Genomic DNA, 21,528 nt, shown 5'->3' with positions numbered 1-21,528 from the left:
GTTGATAATTGTTATTTTATATATCTCTTTGTGTGTTCTTTATATGTATACGCTTGTCACTTCTTTTTCTAATACATCTTATAATTTCCTTATTTGTGAGCATATTCATTTGTAAATGGATTTCAAGGCTAGTTTTTTATAGAAAAAAGAATATACAATATATATCCATAGCTAATTACAATGAATATAATATAATGATAATTATGTATACATTTATGAGCAAAAAGCTACCTATATCTACATTGTACATATATTTATGTGTTACCTTGAATTTAACATACTTTTTCATAATATTCAATCCTAAAATCAATATATTTTTGAGAGAATAACAAATCCTCACGCCTCATTTGTGTGTGTAAATATGAATAAAAACAAATGCAAGACGGATTTAAGAAAGAAACATAAGCAGAGTCCAAACGACAGTTATTAATTATTTCTTGTACTCTTAAGAAAACGCATGTTTTTTTTTGTTTTTTTTATTTAAAGAAAACAAAATATTTTGTGAAATGTATTCTTCACACTTCATCAATATCTACTTATAATAAAGATCAGATTTTTTTTTCTCTGCTGTTGTTAAATTGTGTGGAGATGGATTGGAAGGGGGCGGGGGTGAATAAATGACCTCAACAGACTTTTTCTTGAAAGAAGGAATAAGTAGCTTTTACTCAATGTGGAAGATAATCAGATGTATCTTTATGAAAGAAATAGTAAAAAGGAAAAACGCTATCAAATGGAAAGTTGCAGGCAAAAGAGAAGATTAATGACACTTAAAAAAAAGGAGGGGGGGAATAAACAAAGAATCTATGTATTGATAATGATGATTCTCTTGTACGTACATTATATGACAAGAATGCATACATACATATGTACATAGATATAAAATTGACCTATTTGCAACCCCTTATTATCTCAAAATAAAAAAGTAAAGACATCATTTTAACCTATTTATCCTTTCTTTCTTTCTAGACTTTGATGGATCAGAAGACCGAACAACCTTTGCCTGTGATGGAAGCCCCCTTCTCCTCTCCTGTTCTGAGGGTGTTATACAAATCACTCGTGCCAACTATGGTCGTTTCTCCATTGCTATTTGTAATGAGGAGGGTCGTACAGACTGGTCTGTCAACTGCTTCACTCCACGTAGTAGTGCCGTACTCTCGGAGACATGTAATAACTTAAAGGCATGCCAAGTAAATGCAAGTGATTTTGACTTTGGAGCGAATCCCTGTCCGGAGACACGGAGATATTTGGAGGCACACTACAACTGTGTTCCTGCATCAAGTGAGTAATAGTTTATAGTCAATGGTAATAGATAATGACTACACCCTTCCTTTTGTGAATTGGGTTTTCTATGTACCTCAAACTTTATTTAACTTTTTCTTCTTCCGTTTAAACTATATTTTATCGAACAAACTTTTATTTATGGTTATGAAACGTCAGACAGAATAATTGCAATTTGTTTGCCGATGAAATAATGTATTTTTACGAGTTATTCGTATATTTTACAATTTATAATCAAGCTTTGCTAATTTAGTTATTTTTTTTACTTACAAGTATTATAGTAGTTATTTTTCCCTTTTAATATAAACTACTACTTTATATACAATACACAAGACCATCAAAATGATGAATTGTAATTTAGTATCTTAAAAATGAATATTTAACCCAATAATACTAACGAGCCCTTACATTTGAATTTTAGTGTTAATACTTTGATACGTTTTCCTTTTTTAACTTCAATATGGGTAATAAAAAATAAATTGTCAACTCTAGACCCTTATGGAAACGTACTGGTCGCGTATTTAAAAGTAGGCGCTAGAATGAGTCCTGTAAACAAATAAAGTATATTTTTCTTGATTTTCTATTAAAAAATGAAATAACTTGGCATTATTTGTAGTTAATTGAACATTTACATCGGAACTATATTAATAATATAAATTTTTCCCGTATGATATGCTAAAAAACACTGCGGGCGAAGGCCTATGTCACACACTTTAGAGCGAAAATAGGTTATATATATATTTACTTCTTTCAAATAAAAACATACAAACGTCATCTAGTTACATATACTAAGATAATGTTTCCATTCAGCATAGCGCAAATCACCTTTAGTGATATAATCTAGAGATGTGCTAACTAATGATTGGTCTGGGGCTGTCATGATCATGAAGCAATGTCCTCAATGAAAAACTGCTCCTGATGAATTCAACTTGTGACATTGGGGCCTTGGCATTTATCGTTCTTCAAGATCTAAATTCTTTAGTAAAAGCGTCAGCCCTCTACTAATTGAACGTTCAAGAACCAGTTATGTAATGAAATTATCCTGCCTTTGTTATGAATGTGATTATACAATTAGCTGCAGTATTATCTAGAATGTCAACACCACTCATATTTCCTTTGCATTTAGGACATGATGTTGAGAACGGCTTGCGTTATTATTTTTGTAAAGATCAACGTATCCAAAAGGCTCAGAATTAATGGAGTTAGATCAATTGTTGACTTATTCAGAGTCTTTCCAAACAGTTATACACAAATCATTGTCAATAAATACTGTTTGAATACATCCTTTGGCCATCTTAGATTACTTTGAAGATCCAGATTATTCAGCATCATTCTTCTCATTGTTTCGACTACTTATATATCCCAAATAGTCCGTTAGATCTAACAAGGTTAAAATATTATCTCATACTATCTTGTGATCAGCATTTAGCTAAAACATGCTGATTCTGGATGTTGTAATCATATACATAGTCTTTCATAAATGTTGTCAATTAAAAACAATTGAATAAAATTATCTGTGGGGTGGAAATTAACCCAAAATAAAATACTTCGATGATAGGGAGAATTTTTTTTTATAAAAATGATTATTTATAAAAATAAAAAAGTACTCATATCTTCTACATGGTACTTTAAAGTGTATAACAAGTTCAAACTTGAATTTAGACCTCTATTGTTGTGTAATTTTTATAATTTAGATAACAATGTTAGATAATTTAGCTATATAAAGTAGATGTTTAAATTTCAAATTCCACTCTATCAAGTATCACTGCTCATATTCACTTCTGAAGTACTTTTGTTTACAATTAAACCATTCGGTATAGAACTATCTTCGTACTACAATTATAAATAATAATGGTTGAAGAATATCTAGCAACAAATAATGCTCTTCAATACTTGATAATTTTTATAAAGGTTAATAAGCACGGATGCTAATTTGAACAAAGAAAGAAAGAAGAGAATTACTGCAATATTTTTTATAAAGAACAAGGAAATTAGGATCACAGTTCATTCAACAAAAGTAGTATAAATATCAAAAAACAAAGACAGACACTATGGAAAAATCAAAAAATTATATCTTAATGGTATTTGTGACCAAGTTGACTTGAAATAAATACTCTTAATCACGAATGGCTTTATGCTTTTTCCTATATCATCATTTTTAATTAAAAATAGTTAACACAAATCATTTCATATCACTATTAATGAAATATCAATTAGTTGGGGAAAAGCATATTAAATAAGAGCCTGGAATTGTAAATTGAGAAATAACATGTCACATAGTAGATAAACGACAAGAAATTATCATTTTTCCAAGGAACACCTTTAAAGGATTCTTCCAAGAAATGATTATAAATAATTTTTTGGAACTCGCAATAATATGTCTAGGTTGTACTACAACCCGTGGGAGTAAATTTATGTTACCCTTTCCAATGCACCACACTTGGAGTTTGTCGAAAGTGTTTTATAGTTTAAAAAATTGGTATTTAAAGTAATTCTAAAGAGTAACAATGATATTTGATAGTATAAATCTCTTAACCTACAGCCTTAGATGCTCCATTTAATTATTGGAATTTGATGAAACCCTAAATAATTATATTGAGATTAATAATGCAATTTCAAAAATGGCATCTCATAAACTTTATAAGAATTAATGGTGTTTATCTGAAGAGCTTGTTGCTTTGACTCTATTTAATAATCAAGTCAGCTTAGAATCCAAAAAGAAAGTATTTTTTTAAATTAAAAAAAAAAAAAAAAAAGACCAAAATGCAAAGGAACACTTTTTTTATACAAAATTAGAAGACTTTGCCACAAACAATACAATCAATATCATTTAGATGCTAAAACTTCCAAAAGAGTTTTTCAAAGTCGATCCAAAATTATAGCCTATGTTTTTAATGCAATCAATGATCAAGCAGAACGAAACGAGGAGTGACACTCAAAAGAAAATAATGGATTATTAACAACTGACGAATTCCAGCTTCAATTCTTATGACAAGTCGTTGAAGAGCATCAAAAGATGTACCCGAACTCGAACAAAATATGAATCTTGGCTAACTTAGTATTTCAGACATATTACTCAGAAAAAAAAAGATAATCGTTTATTAATATATTATGTACGTATACTGTATAATAACGATTTATATGCTAGAAATTATTATTTTTATCATATCTTATCTTAAAAAAGTTATAAACTGATAAAATATGTATCTCACAAAACAAAAGAAAAAATATTAATGATTATTGAGTATTAAATATTTTTTTTATAAATTATCAATTTATAAAGCCCTTGAGCTACCTCAAAAGAAAACTCAATTTGACATACAATTTATCAATTGTATTTTTTTAATCAAAAAGGACTCATTGTAACTCTAAGACCTCAATAATTCAACAAAATGAAAATATTAAGTGAAAAATCTTCATGTTGTTTTAGTGAAAAAAAGGGAAAATATACAAACATTGCAAGCAACACGTTATATATGATTAGTTTTCTCTTCAACTATTTTGAATTGTAATTCACTTTTTGTATTTTTTTTCTCAGAACAACATAAATAATTCTTCTAGTTAATTATGTCATCTTGAAAATAAATGAAAAAAAGAAGCTATATTGTGAATTGTTTTTATGATATCCGAGATAGAAACCACTTTTTTTTATGAAAAAATTGGAAATTTTCAAAACCTTGAGGTTTTTGAGCTACCTCTAAACATTCTTCTATTTTGATCAAACATTGCCAGTTGTATTTTTATATTAAAATGAACGGATTTTGACCTGACAAAAAAAAAAAAAAAACGGCTTAGTGTATCATGTAACAAAGTTGATTTAGTTTTTTGGAGTTCACGTACTACGTTGAAAAATAATGTTGACTAAAGAAGGGTGTTAATGTATTTATTTATGTTGTAGAGTAGGTTATTCTAAAAATCAAAAGTAATTTTGCAAAGATTCACTTGCCAATTTTTTTCCTATTTAATCTCAGCTACTCAAATATAACAAAAATGTATCTAAAACAAAGATAACATGTGCCGACAAGAGCTTAAATTCAATTCGATGACTTGATAGTAGGGTGGAGAGGGAAATTTGCAAAATAATACTTATCATAAATGTATTTTAACTAGTTTTATTATTAGTAAATAGATGCATGTCTATTGTGTAAAAGTTTGGTCCGTTTAATTGGAATTGTCTCTAACTAATTCAGTATAAAACGTGTTTCAACTTTCTCAAGTTTATTCTATTCTATGTAAAGTGATGAGGTTTTTATTTCATATATTAGGACTAATTTTAATCAATAACACAATAAATTAATGTTATTGGATATATTTCTTTGAGTGTTTTTATTTAACAGTCAGGATATATCTTCAGATGTTCATGAATGCAACGTAGTAGAAATTGTTTTTTTCTCTCATCCCTGTAATTAAACCATGAAAGTCTTTTGTCAACTTAACTGCTTTCTCAGCCGTATCATTAACTTCTCTAAGCATTGACAATTTTTTTTCGGGCTCCAATATACTATATAAACTCTACAATGTGTCAAGAGTATATAGGAAAATATTTTATGTAATACATGTAAAATATGCAAACTGAGCTAATAATTAAATGTTTATATAAACGCAATTGTTATCTTTTGCTTTCTTACTTTGCATCGCTAATCGTGTGATTAAATTCATGGTGATTATATAAGTACTTAAATTTATGTGTGGTAAAAGATAGTTAATATTGCTAAGTGAAAATAATTAGGTATAAGCATTTTTTACTCTTTTCCATCATTGAAAAAAAAACCTGTTATACTAACCGACTGTTAACTTTTTTAAGCCATTTCCATATATCTGCATTTAAAAGAAACAAAAAATCACTAAATTTATCAATGAACCCATTTCCACAGACATCAAAAACAAATATATCTATTCCTACGACTTTCCATAGATTGAAAACCATTCATTTTTTTTATTTAAATACTCTAGATTAATCCTTTCATAAGTCGCATAACACATACGAGGATGATTGTTCCTTATCTATGGATCATATTTTGAATTATTTTTATATACTATGAATTTTAAAAAAGCAGCTACCAATTATAGTCATATAAGTTTTAAGGTCAGAAAAAACAAATCGATTGGGATCCAGTGTATCTAGCTAAAAATCCCTACATTTCCCTACGCATACATTACGTCATAAATTCGTTTGTTTATTGATGACGTAGAAAAAAAAATTGGCTCATTATTTAAATTACGCCCGCACGTATATAAACAGAACCTGTAATATTTTCATGTCGGAATATTTAAATTATATTGTTAAATACCACGGAATTCTAAGTAAATGGAAGACTTATTTTTCGGAAAAAAGAAAAAAATACTGTCCTTAAGTGCTATGTGGGTGCTATATTTTGGTTATGAAACTTATTCCACGAATCTCTTTATATCACTTCATTCTTTTCTCCAGGACAAATATTCCAAAAGTTCCTGGCTACGAGTTATTCTTAGAGACAAAGTACCTTTTGATTATTCAGGGTTTTACTCAGTCATATTTCAGCATGTTGATTTGTCTGTGAGAGTATTGACCAATGAAGGGATTTCGAAAATACAAGATACAGCCACAGGGGATTGAAGAACAAACTTCAATAACATTATTTGGTGCTTGTTGTTGTTCATAGCAAATATTTCAAACTATACCTCCCTTGAGGCACGGAAAAGTCAAAAATACGCTTCTAAGCCGCTACATCTTCTAGGATATCAAGTGAAAATAAAGCCATCATTCAAACAGAGCAATATTTTGTCCTAAAGGACTGTGTAATTGATTTCAATAAGTATTGTTCAAATTGTTAATTAAACGCTTCCAAGTAACATTCCTTCAATAATAAAACTGAAGACTTACTTTAATTTTACCACCTGCTGGAATTATCTCTAGAATTCATTCCATTTTTTTACGTCAATGTTAAAAGGAATTTGTTTGTTGTATCATAAGAGCTTCAAAGTAAGCCTCATGCTTATCCATGACATTATGACCGAAAAAAGAACACGAAAATTTACCGAGAAGATATTTCTAGTCCCAATGAAATAATATATATCATGGAAGAGGAAGAGTAGCATGAAGAAGTTACTTTTACTGGAATTTCCATTGTGTTCGTCGTTTTGTCTATGTAGCCAAATCGAGAATTAATATATTCAGGATTTTCAATGAAATATGTAGCTTAGAATAAAGGAAGATAATTGCCTCGGTTCCTCATTGGGTCTATTATTAGATTATTCTCGCTCTATATAGAAATTCATCAGTATAAGAGGATTCCATAAAAAACCTTGAGCGACTGATATATTTTTAAAATGATGATCTGAGAGATTGAAAGTCACAATATCGGGAATTTATAGTAAAATGTATATCTACATTGAATGATCCAGCCGTTAAAGGAGATGAGCGCTAATGAATGAGACAAAGATCTTGCTCCGAAAGGTCGAGGTCCCTGAACATCCTAGGATATTAAAATGAGAAGATATTGATTCATTGAAACAATGGGTGGATAAAAAGATCCATAATAAGAATATTCTGTCAAACTTATTGATATAAATCACTGATAAACCAAAACTACTAAGCCGCTCGATTCAAACTCTTGTTGAATATAGTTATGTTATGATGAATGAAGTATGTTTACCCGATGAGATTGGGTGAGAATTCACATTCCTAGCTATTAAAGAAAAAGTCAAGAGTAGGGGAATTATTTTCCTTCAATAATATAATTTATCCTTACGATAAATTAAATTCTCTACAAGTGGCAGCATTGGTCTCAGGCCATAAATAGATAATATGCACAGAAGCAGTTGAAGGATGTCATTTGTAGATTTTGGATATGAATATCTTGAAGAAAAGTCTAACCTTCTTTTTTATAAACTGCAAAGGTTTCTTGACTACATAAACTACTTATTTATTGAACGAATTTGAAACTGGACACATTTTTGTCATTGTCGTTCCACAAAATTGTTCTAATTTTATTTTATTTAGTTATATTTGCAAAGGCTACTTATGTTCAGAAAATTTTTTTATTTTGGAAAAGAGAAAGCTCTCGAAAATAGAACATTGTAATATCCAGATTTTGGAATTACAAACATAGATTGTAGAAAACAATATTCCCTTTTTTTGATAATTTCGTTTTATGAACAAGTATGCAATGCGGTTAGCTAGAGAGAAAGTACCAGAGATTTTAGAATCCCCTTACATGACTGCACAATAAATTCAAAGGTATAAAATTCTTATATTCTGAAGTACACAATATCAGTTTATAGAATTATTTCACTGGATAAGAAGTAAAGTGTATTCTCTGCAAATTTTATCGAATTTGAATACAAAATATGAAATAACAAAAATTATTATATATATGAGTTTTATTTTATTGTTTTAGTAGATATAAATTTTGCTGTTCCTTTTAAAAATTTAACATGAATATTGTTTTAGTCTCTGTCATTCCTTCTGTACTAAAATAAGCTTCTCTGTGTGAAGCTATTAGAAAAAAGTACCCATTGCACGTATAAGCCCTTCATATTATGACAAGAAGGATTTTTAATGTTTGAGGATATCATTCCTTATTCAGTCTTTAAAAAAATTGTAAAAAGTGAATATCATAGTGTGACTAAACTTATATCAGGTTGCCAATGCTTTTAGCTCTACAAAACAATTAAGAGAGTTGCATACATTCACTCAATCTCTCTTTCAACAATGATGTTATGGTATTTGTAGATTAAACACACTTCTGCAAAATATTCATGTAAAATATGCATACATATTGGCTTTTGATTTATTTCTCCCAGTCTCCTTATCACACCAGTCATTTTTTCTCATTCTCCCTCTATAGAAAATATTAGAGTGAAACAACTCATAAGTATAGAGAGAGATAGAAACACATGTAAACAGGGCTGCTTGTAACTTAAGCATACGCACACATCTCCAGTCATTGGATATTATCATCTTTTTAGGAGGAAGAGATATCATTTACAAAGGAAACGAGGATATAAAAACTTTTATATTTTCATATGTAAAACAAAAGCAAAAAATAAGTTTTTTTCATCGTTCCGTACGTATCTGTGTAGACAAGAGACTCGTATACTATTATGGGAATATTTTGATGATAAGAGAAGAAAATCAAATCCAAATAGAATGCAGATATGAATTACAGACTTTTGATTAATAGTATAGCGCATTCCGATTGGTTTTTGAAATTATATACCCTACATATAACATACATATGCAGATATTATCAGAAACAAGTTTAACAAAATAGTAATTTATTTAATTTATAGTTTATTGTATGATCCTTTCCAATCTGAACATTAAATTAACTAGGATAATAATCATGTATCTTAAATATTTAATTAGCACCTCAATGGATTTGAAACATGTTGTGAGCAAGGCACACTCCTTTGTTGATAAAAATATCATTGTATCAAATCAGATTTATTCTCAGTTTAATATTTTAATGGGTATATTCATAATGTAATACATACAATTATTATATATAATGTCAAAAATATAATTGTCAAAAATAATCTCTTTATTAAAATATAAAAATAATATGTACTTGATCTCATTTTGATTGCTTATAAATAAATAAAGTTGTAGGAGTGTTTGTCTCTCGCAATGAAAAGTCAATGAAAAAAAGTGTTCATTTACTTACGTAGATATGTTTATAAAAGCAATGTAAATAGTCTTAAATACACATAGAAAGACATAATATGAAATTGTTTGTTTAACCTCTTTTTAATGTGCGTGAGGTTATGTTTCATGTCGTGGTAAAAGTCAATTTATAGTGTATCTCTCTTCCTATGATTCCTCAAAAACTAAACACTGAGGAGTAAGAAAGTATATTCTCCATTCCCCCCCCCCTCTCTTTTGTTTATGATACAAGAGTGGCAATAACGATATAAATTTATGAGATTTTTGGTTTATGGAAAAGCTATCAAAGGAGAAAATTATATGTACTTTTTTGTTGCAATTTATGTAGATTAGCTAATAATTAGTTCACATATGTACTCTTAGTATATGCAATCGTTCATACCGAGTCGTTCAAAAGTTCGGAGACTAAAATGAAAGCATTCAATAATGAAAAATAATTTTGTATAATTATAACACTCAAAACAATTATATAAATATAATTAATAATAATGGTATTAATGATAATTGATCTTGAATAAGACGACTATGGATAGCAATAACCACTTCCAGACGGCGGCTTAATTTGCTGCAGTTGCTTTTGAATTAGGCTTAGGACATGGTAGCCCACTGCTTATGTACCGAGTATTTTAAGGCATCCACATCTGCAGGTCTAGGACTCTATATTCCACCAGCTACTATAATTCAAAGAATTGAGATCTATAGATTGGAGATGCCAAAAGTTCCCGAACAAGACTGGAACTGAGCTGATATTTGTCTTTTTCACCATCTTCACTCTCTGGAGTGTTACTTCTTGGACTTTAAAATATTGACGTCAGTGGCCATATCTGGCATGGAAAGAACTGTCTGCTCTTTAAAGGTAATGACTACAGCTTTTATAGTCCATTTTCTTGGACGACCACTCATAGGGGTTCTCCTTGGGGAAATTGCAGCGGTAAGTCTGTATATGTGGGATATAGTGTTTGAGCTATCAATACACGATGTTACATGCTCTAGTCTGGTTAAATTAAAAAATTATCAACAAAGTTATTCAATGCATAAACCTTCTCAAGTCAAGAACCTACACACATTGAGCTCAATAGAATAAAATATCCCGAGTGTATTGCCCATTGAGCTACTTCTCTCCATGTTGACAATCCTAAAATTATTCTGTATAAATTGCTTGGTTATTAAAGTGATGCTTAGTTTCATTATTTATGGGTTTTGTAATATTAATACAGCCAATTATTTAGTTAGAGCCTTAATTATATATAAAAAATACATTCTAATAATAATAATTAATGAGAGTTAATATTTGTGCAGAAGAGCTCTTAAATCATAGTTTCCAATTTTGTAACAATTCTAAGTTTTGAAAAATAGACATGACTAGATGCTATTCTTTAATCTATATTTCGTCTCTCGAAAAAACCAAATTGATATATTTGCAATTCCATGCTAATAAACTGTTGGTCCAATTTAATAGTGGGAAAATTTATAGTTTTATAAGACTTAATTGGAATTCAACAAATACAATAGTGTAAAAATTTACACATTAACAAAAAAAAATCACAATTATTCATTCAAATGATTCACAAATCTATCATTATTATTTTTTTATTTATTTTTAAATTGTCCGCACATCTTTAAAGAAAGAACATTTATATTTTTATCGATAGAATGATCCTCAATTCAAATTCAACGGAAATTGATTTATTTTTTGTCAATTTTCTATTTGAATTTTCTTTTTTATTTCTACATATCTCCTTCCTTGTTTCTTTTTTATTCTACTTCTTTCTAGGCCTTCCTTGTGTGAGTATGCTTGTATACATATACATAATATGTATATGCATAAATATATTCACGTTATAGAATACAAGAATGATATTTGTATATAACAGCAAAACAGAAGAAGAAAAAAGTAATGTCAAGTACGATAAAAGCTTATCTTCAAAACTTTTTCATATAAGGCCTATAAAGAAAAAGGAAGAATATGCGTACATACATACAGAAAAATAATAAAAACTTTTGCATCTTTTGTTATATCCCAAAAGGGGCAGGGGAAGAAGAGCTAAGAAACTTTTCTTCTTCTTTTATTTTAAGATCTACATGTGATAAATAAATTATAAATTTTATTGAAAAATATTTACTCTTTATAAATTGTTTGGGTTGAGGTTCAAGCTACAATGACATAGCACTCCTCGAGCCGTTCTCCAAAAAAAATTCCTAAAGCAATCATATATATGTATTTATATAAAAGTTAAGAAGGGAAAAATATATTTGATAGCCCTCTTAGATTTTGAATTTGTTTTCTTGATTAAATGAGACAATGTGATTATTTACCCTCAGATATATATCTCAATATGAGTATATATTACATATAAAAAGGAATACAGCCTTTTATTAATATTATTAATTAATAAATTATATCTTGTTGAAGTTTAAAATTGAAAGTGTTCAGATTTGAATAGACCACTCGGTATTTGTCAAACCTTAATGTTAATGAATAAGTTTGTTTTATATTCTTTCAATTTAATAAGCATTATTATTTTATACTGGGAACTTGTTGAACAAAAATAATTACGAAAAGTTTTAATGTGTTGCAACTGTCTACTAACTTTTTAATAGTTGGTAAAAGAAAAGAAACTCTGCGTGAAGATTGCTAATGGGATACTATCTGAGACTTATGCAGAGTTCTTATTAATTTTTGTGCTACATCTCATGGATGTAGTACTACACTTTGGATCATTATAGATTTATACTCATGTTATGTTAAAGATAAGTTATTCCTGCCGCATTTGTACTTATGTATATAACTCAAATTATCTTTTTATTTACTTTTTGATTGAATAACAACAACAGAATAAAAAGTAGAGCAAGAAAGGGAATAAACAAACGACCAGTAAAAATCAAAAATACTTATTTATTTCCCTGTCTCTCTTATTTTTACCTACATCATTATTTTTAATATTAGGATTTTTTGTATTATAGTTATCATTTTGTTGTGTCCATGGAACACAATACGTAGATACATATATATATATATATATATAACTGAAAACAAAACTGGAATGGGGTAACAGGGAATAGAATTATTAATAATGTTAAGGAAAAAACAATTTTCTTATTGTTTGTTGTGAAGAAAGATGAGAAGAAGAAAAAAGTATAAAAGTAGGGATAGTTGTTCGATGTGAATATAAGAAAAAAAAAGATACAAAAATCTTAAATTTTTTCTGATGTTTATTTTTGACAAACTTTCAAAAAAATGTGATATTCAAAATGAGAATTATTCCTTGGTGAGAAAATAGGGTACAATGACAATTTACCATATACCAAATGTTTAAAAATGGGTATTGGCGTTTTTTTAAGCAAATTCTTTCTAAAATGCAATAGTCAAGCCTAAAACATTTGACCATAGACTCAATTTTAGACTATGACAATAATCAGTAGGGGTGCTCGAAAAATCTTGTTATATCATTAAAATAAAAATTTAAGCGGCTTCGGATGGATTTTTATGGTAATGTTACGTTCGAACTTTTTGCTATGTTAGGTTGAGAAGTGGGGTTGCTGATATAGTTTGTATTTTTATAAACTCTACAACATAAAACATATGTATTAGTCAAAATCTAATTCATTCACATTAGAGTGGATTTGGAATTATGACAATTCACCGAAGTGAAGTTAACAAATAAGGTTTTAATTATATATTTTTTTTCGATTCCTTTCTAAAAGGTATTATACTTAAAGCTTGACAATTCACCGTAGAGTGAATTTGACTCTGTACCTAACAGGTCCATATGCATATAAATAGCAATAGTCAAATCATTGCTATTATATTTCACTATATACATATGCTTATGTATATACTACATAATAAATACATATGTATATAATAGAAACAAGCTTTAGATGTATTAACTGCAGAGCTTTCGTTATCTTTCTTTTCTTTTTTCTTTTGCTTTTCTTTTTTACAGGGGCGTTGATAAATTAACATAGTTACTATGAATATTTAATTCGAATTTAGATTATCATTTAAGATATGCTCTTGCTCTATAACTTATAAGAAATGAATGCTGTTACTTTATGTTCATAACATATTGTATAGATATTTTGCCCTTGAAAAAATTAGTTGATTCAAAAGAATTCCTTATTTTGTTAGAATATTTATTAATTGCTAACCAAAGGGGACTGCTTTTTTACACTAATTGTCAACACAAAAGAAAATTTTGTCAAATATATCGTTGTTTATTCTTTTTTTAGATAAGGATCTTCCACCTTGGATGACTGCTCAGAGCAACCAGAACACAAAGAATAATCAAAAGACCATGAGACGGGTTCCAATTACTGCTGCACCCACAACAACCACTACCACAACGACTACTACAACCACTACTACCACAACATCTACAACAACAACCTCCCCAAGACCCGCATTACCCTTCACTCCAGGATCTCCCTTCACATATTCCTCTTTACCACACAACCCTCACGAATCCCCCTCCTCCACATTTCGTTCCGTCTCTGCAGCTCCTATATTCTATGTAGAGTCATCTTCTTCCTTCGATGCCTTAGATGCCCACTCCCTGTGTCACCCACGCAATCAGCGCGGACTTCAATGGCCTCAGACTCGGAGTGGCACTGAAGCAGCGCTCCGATGTCCAAACAACCTTGTGAGTACGGCTAAATGGTCTTGTGAATCGGGAACATGGGTCGGAAACTGGCCGGATTTGTCAGAGTGTGAGTCTGAGTGGTTGCGTAAATTACGAAAGAGTCAGGGTGAAATGAGTGAGTCCGGAGGGCTCCTTACTCAAAAGCTCTTAAGAAGAGTCAATTCATCTCCTCTTTATGGAGGGGATATAATAGGGATCCTTAGAATGGTTCGATCTTTGAAAGAGAGACAATTTCGACGAAGTGGGATTCGATTGATGGACATTGTCGAGACGCTGAGTGCACTTCTAGATACCCGTTCTGTCCCAGCATGGAAGGATTTGAGTGAGTCTGTTCAAGAGAATACAGTAAAGGAGTTAATGAGTCTAATGGAGGATCTGGGTGGAAGTAGTGGATTCCGAAGAAAAGATTTGATAATACAAACAGATAACATAGGTATGTATAGTTTCTAAACTAATTTCATTCCTGCCATTTCCATCTTGGTACAATGTATGTATTGTACAAGAACATAATATATTTTTAATTTATTCAAAATGAGTGAGCAGATGCGCCCCAATAAGTTTTACGTTTTATTATGACTCTTCTTCTAATTCTCTACAAAGAGAGGCCTGTATAATTTTACTATCCTTTACTTCCTAAAATACATATATCTACCTACATTAAAGTACATTCATATAATGTACAGTAGCTGTTAATTTAACAGAACAATTAAAGTTTTTTTCTTACATTACTCTATGTATTATATATATATATATATTTATGAACGTAATTACTTTCCTATATATATGTAGGAACATTCAAAGTCCAATATTATTAATGATAACCTTTGCACATATTTATTTTCTTACTGAATATAACTTAGAAAATGACAACATAGTTCGCTCAAACTCTTGTTCTTCAATCAAAACATTGATTCAGAGATAATGCAATTTAATAGACAATCCAGTCTTAATTATTTTCTATGACTCATTTTGGAAGAGGCCTCCATGGAATTGAGTAAGTGTGATAATATAATAAGTGAAATTCATGGAACAAATTTGATTTCATTGCCCAGACAGTTAAAAATTGATTTTATGTACATGAAACTAGTTTAATATATTTCCTCTTATATAAAATACTTGTTTTATTGAGACTTAAAAAGGATGTTAACAAAATTTGTTTCTCTTCTATGATTATGCATGACCTACATTATTATTATCTTGCTGGAAGGCCTATTTGATAGTAATACTAGAAATATATACAATATATACATATTTACAACTCTCAACAACAATAAAAAAATTAAATAATATTTATATCAAATTTAATTCTCAAAGTGCAAGACGTTGAACCCCTTTCCTTCAAGGATAATAGATTGAACATCAATTATTTTCTTAATATTTTAATAAATACACCCATTCAATGCTTATTATTGAACAATTCTATATATTTATAAAATTGGGAAAAAGTGCGGTTTTCATTCTTTTAACAAGGGTTTGTTTATCATGGTTTGAAAAATAAAAATAAAGTTATAATCAGAGATCCCAATTCTCAAAAAGTTTTTTATTGATTGTTCAAATGGGATATTAAAACAACTTAAATCAAGGAAATTGAATATTAACTGCCTTGTATGTATGTATTCTTTAGAGTTTGTATAATAAAACTTTAGATATACATATCCATAAAAATAAGTATAAAAATAAAGTTTTTTCTCAGATGAAGTAACGTCCATAAATTTGGTTATTGAAAGAAAAGAAAATAACAAGTTGGAAATGGATGAAAAGCGTTTACTGATTTTTATAGATGTTTAAATATGAAAAGAAAAGAATGTTTGTTGGCCTGTCTAAGAATTATTTGTTGTTATAATCCTTGCTTAATTTGCATATCTACATTGTATATAAATTGACCCCCCTAATATATAATATAAATTCATTGCTCTTCTCAGTAGCAAGGCAAAAATAAATTACTTAATTAAATAAATTGACAATTTATTTGCAATTTCATTATTGTACTTAGATTCAATTAAAACTCATTTTTCTTCATGACTATATTTAAAAATATAAACTAATTTTTTCCCTCTTTCCCATGAAGATCTTATAGTAAAAGGAGGGAGCAGTCAATTCTCACACAACCAACAAATCCACACAGATTACCTATACTTCAACGCATCATCCCCAACAGTTGGAGTACGTCCACTAGATCTCCTAAATCGCCGAAAAACTCTTCGATCCCTTGTTCTCGTCACGTTCCGCAACATTCACTTTCTTCTTCATCCTCAAATGTCTTCAGTGCTCAATAGTATATCACTTTATGAAGATGGCTCCAAAGTCAATTATGAAGGCGGCTCTGTCAAAGTTATCTTTAAAGGACAATACTCAGGGACATGTGGAATTTGGGACCATGTGGAATGGAGCAGTGGTTCTTGTTCGGAAAAGGTGATAGGTTCCGATTTGGAATGTGTTTGTGGAGTATATAGTCGAGTTGGAGTGTTTTCTAAACGGGTTTCATCCCCATCCATGATGGATAATCCAGAAGTGAAACGAGGACAGGGGACTGGTGAGGAGGATGGACCATCACAGGTGACTTTTATTGTTGTTGTTGTCGTGACGAGTATCATCTCCGTGGCGTCTCTTCTCTCCTTCACTCTCATCATCATCTACTGCCGACGTGTGAAGGTAAGTGTCATGATCAACTCATTGATGAAGAGAAAAAGGCTCAAGTCTAATTTTTTTCAATTTAGTAATACATATAAAGTTGGTTTGAATATAATTTCCTCTCAAAGCATGGACTTTAGTAGTACTTAAACCAAAGTATCAATCTGTTTAGAAAATAGGTGGTACACTAGACTGATCTTTCTCTAACTTTTTTTTTTGAAAATTTTGAGCTTTCATAGACTAAAAATATACATTTGTGTAAAAACGATGTCTGAAATTTTTCAAACAATTTTGATAAAGTTTAAGATGTTGTTTTTTCGGAATGTTTTTCTTCTTTTGATATTTTCCAACCACAATCAGATATGAATATTGTATTTTGTATATTTTTTTTACAAAAGTAAATTATCTTTATAAAATATTATTATTACGGTGTTAATTTATTAGTTTCATTGATTTTAAACGGAATAGGAGTGAAGCATATTGTTTTTTACCTACTCGTATTACTCAGAGCGCATCAACTATCATTATATTTTTTATAATGAAACTGCAATATTGACATATTATTAAGGTAAAAAAAATAATATATTATAAGGGGGAATTTGATCTTTGTTGTTTTATTAGCTCCTTTTGTTAAAGAAAGTCATCGAATTTCTTTCAAAAATTCAAAAAATTGATAAATTTAAATATTATTAAAGTAATAGGGGTGTTGTTAATGTTTGGACAATTTCTAACAGTTTTCTGTACTTAATTTCCTTTTTTTAAATTTGAAAATCTAATTCCATGACCCTGGGCTACTTCTAATAAATCCTGTTTGTACTCTTCATCATTTGTAATTAAGGAGTTGAATTCTTGTATGAGACCAACTACCCTTTTAACGGAATTATTAACACTTGTTAAGTTGTTAATGATGGAACAAGCTGCGTTACATAAGGAAACTATTATTTATGAATAAAGTTCAGAATGTTTTTAGGAACAAATTTTGCTAAGGCTAGTTTCCCAATATTTTTTAAATCAACTAATTATATTCTGTTTTGAATATGTCATTGATTAATGGACCCTTCCGAGTGTATAATTACTTCGGCCATAGTTCGTTTTTCTCAAAATTATACTTATAGGTAAAAAAATACCGGGGTTATATTTTGATCGTTTAAATATCAAAGGCTCCTGGATTTTTTTTTGTTCCAGCTTCTGGAATTTATGGTTGTTTATTTTCAAAAATTTCACTCTTAACAGAAATTCAAGATCATAGGGAGGAGAAGATATAAAACATAAAGAGATGTTAACCGTGCTCTGATACATATTTTCAAAATTAAAATAGAAATATTACGAATTTTTGTTATTTGATTAGGAGTGAGTTATAATTAAAAATGTAGAATGCCTTACTCACCCAACGAGCATAGTTCTTGTGGAATAAAGTGTATACCTCGAGGAGGATTACTTCCAAGGAAAATGATTACAAATTCTAACAACTCAATTTTAATCAGTTTTTAATTGAACAAATTGAGGTTTTATTTAAATAAAGCCAATTATGTAATCCTTTAGATCATATCTAGATGATGTACCCATACAAATGGAGAAAACACTTGCTAAAACCTATTCAAATACATGATGCCGATATGATAAGTATAGAAGATTTTTTACCAATTTTGACTCAAGCAATGCACATTCAGAAGTTGACTAATGCCGAATCTAGATAAATTGCAGATACGTGATCGGCCTTTTATTTTTGTTCTGTAAGATCTATTAACAATTTGCATCTCAATGTAGAATTAAAGGAGATTTAGGACAAAATGTCTCTCAAGTTGTTGTATATAATCTTTATCTCATGTATGCATTATAACCGTATGGATGATCTGCTTATGTTGAAGTCTTTAACTTTGTTTCCAATACTTTTAACAGTTGATGTAAGTTAAAAAGTTGCATTTCAATCAGATCTATTTGGTCAATCTATCGATCAAGTCCAAATGCAGGACTTAAAATACTTTTTACTTGTCTGTTTTTTGATGTACAATGTATTTTATAATCATTATCTTAATTTTCCAATGTACTTTCTTTGTCATTATTATGCTAAACAATTAATTCTTTACTTGAGTCCATGTTATTTGTAGCTTTTAGGATTTTCGTATCTTTCATTTCCCCTGTTTTCGTTACTTTTTTGGAATAGGCTTGATCTTCTACGCTTATACACCCTCGACTTCCGTTCTCTCTCTGTACCACAAAAAAGTTTCTAACTTCTGGATTTTTGATGAAAATGAGTGCATTTTTTGTCCAATGTTGAATAAATCTTCTAGTTTACTCTGAAATGTATTTATATCTTATTGATGAGTTTTAGATATTTGTGTATGTTTTTTAAGCTTCTTCCCCTCACAATGAAGCTTTTATATTTCCATAAAGACATGGTATTTTGGATAAACAGGAATTTTAGCTTTATTCCAAAAATATATAACATCACATATATCTTTTGAGCAAAATTACGTATGATTTTTTTCCATGTTACATGATCATACAAAAAAAATAACAAGCAAAACCTGTTTTCCTTATGATAAGTTTGCACCAGTTTTCTTGGTATCCAAGTAACCATTAATCTTTGGTTTGACTCCTTCTCGATTATGCCATTATCCAGCGTTCATTGTTTAAAATTAAAAGTTATAAATTCTTTAAGTTATAATACAACAATTTAAATAAGAAGTAGTTCCAAGATTAACAGGATAATATGGTAAATTTCTCTTAGAATCAATGACTTATTTATTTTTTCATAATTCAATATCAACTTCAAATGAAGTATCAATGTCCTTCTCTTAATATCGTATAGTTTTTATCCTTACGTATTTGTTCCTTTAATTAAAAAAAAAAAAGATGATAATTCAAAGTATGAATAACAGGATAAAAAAATATCCTTCACTCTTATTCTGTTTGAAATCAAATAAATTAATTTCAGAGCAAAAAAAATAGTAATATATTTTAAAGTTGTGTTAAAGTAATTATAAAATAAGTTTAATTGTATCTGTTTGTGGTTGGACGATAATAAAAGAATAAGACAATTTTTTTTTTTTAAATGTCAATTTTCAAAACTTTAAGGGTGTTGGGCGACCTGGATAATTTTTTTTAAATTGTTCAAAATTTGTCAGTCCTTGTTTTTTACTCAAATGCATATTTTTCTTTATGGGAACTCAACATTTCCAAAAAAAATAAGAAATGGCCCAATCCATGGTAAATCTAAATAATTTTGTATCCCTAGTAATTATAAGGGTGTCCTCTTCTTTGGAAATCTAACTTTGTTGATAGATACGAATATACATGAAGTAACTGAACACATAAGATGAATACAAAGTTTTAAAATTGTTTAATGTAATTGAGTTAATAAAAATTTAAATATGGCACAATGGAAGAAAAAAAACCTCTAAATTATGAAATTTACTGTATGAAATCAGTTCTCTAAAAAATAAAAATTGTCTTGAATTTTCACTAGGTATAAAAGTTTCCATAGTATACCATAAAGATAACCCATCTTCATTTTTATATCAAGTTCTCATTTCCCTCCGTGCAAAATCCTATTGTTTAATTACGACTCTACGGAAATGAGCTAAATTTCCGTTTTAAAACGACTATATTCAAATATGTATTTGCATCTTATTTTCTCTTAATAAAAAATAACTCTAGATATATGCATATTATGCTTGTCATTTAAGAGGATTATACTTATAGAAGTCATATTAACGGATGAAAAGCCGGTAATATCGTAGAATATTGTAATTTTGATAAATTTATAAGATTAGTCATGAAAATATTGTGTATTTTGGGCATGATAAAAAGATAAGAAAATATCAAAAATCAAAAAGGTACCCCTGACAATTTGGAAAATATTTTGGAGGAGAGCAGCTTAACTCTCATGACGTTTTATTATATAATAAACAATCAGCTATAACAAAGGGAAAGAATGAAATAAACAAGAATATTGACTAGAGTTTATCTGATGTCTATACTCAATTATAAATAGGGTCCAACAAGGACTTAAAATTAAAACTATCCAACAAATCCTCAATTTTAATCTCCTTCTTTAACGAGCACACACGAATGATCAATCAGGTATTGAAACTATTTGAATGTAGTAGTGGAAAGAATGTTCACTACTCAGGAATTAAATAAGAGGAAGAAGATAATGTTTGTGTTCACATAAGTCACTATCTAGGCTTTGATAGTTTATTTCTATTAGGGCAGTTGTGCTTGTGATTACTTGAAGTTTTTATATTTGTAAAGTTATGTGCTTTTTTGAATTATTTTGGTGTTTCAACAACGATCGTGTATGGTTTTTTTGTGGAAGAAATAATA

General features: G+C 29.2%; 1 protein-coding gene across 2 annotated transcripts in view; it reads left to right on the top strand.

The window, feature by feature from the left end:
* Positions 1–21,528, top strand: part of LOC121128035 (uncharacterized) — a 205,136-nt gene that overhangs the window by 156,980 nt on the left and 26,628 nt on the right. For both annotated transcript variants that reach the window (XM_071892814.1, XM_040723607.2), the window contains exons 3-5: positions 967–1,278; positions 14,159–15,001; positions 16,637–17,220. In XM_071892814.1, the coding sequence (XP_071748915.1) occupies positions 967–1,278; positions 14,159–15,001; positions 16,637–17,220 (1,739 nt within the window). The remainder of the gene's footprint in view (positions 1–966; positions 1,279–14,158; positions 15,002–16,636; positions 17,221–21,528) is intronic.

Source organism: Lepeophtheirus salmonis, chromosome 13 (genome assembly GCF_016086655.4).
Source record: "Lepeophtheirus salmonis chromosome 13, UVic_Lsal_1.4, whole genome shotgun sequence".
NCBI lineage: Eukaryota > Metazoa > Arthropoda > Copepoda > Siphonostomatoida > Caligidae > Lepeophtheirus > Lepeophtheirus salmonis.
Note: the sequence above shows the minus strand (reverse complement) of the source record. Positions and strands in the feature narration are given on the sequence as shown.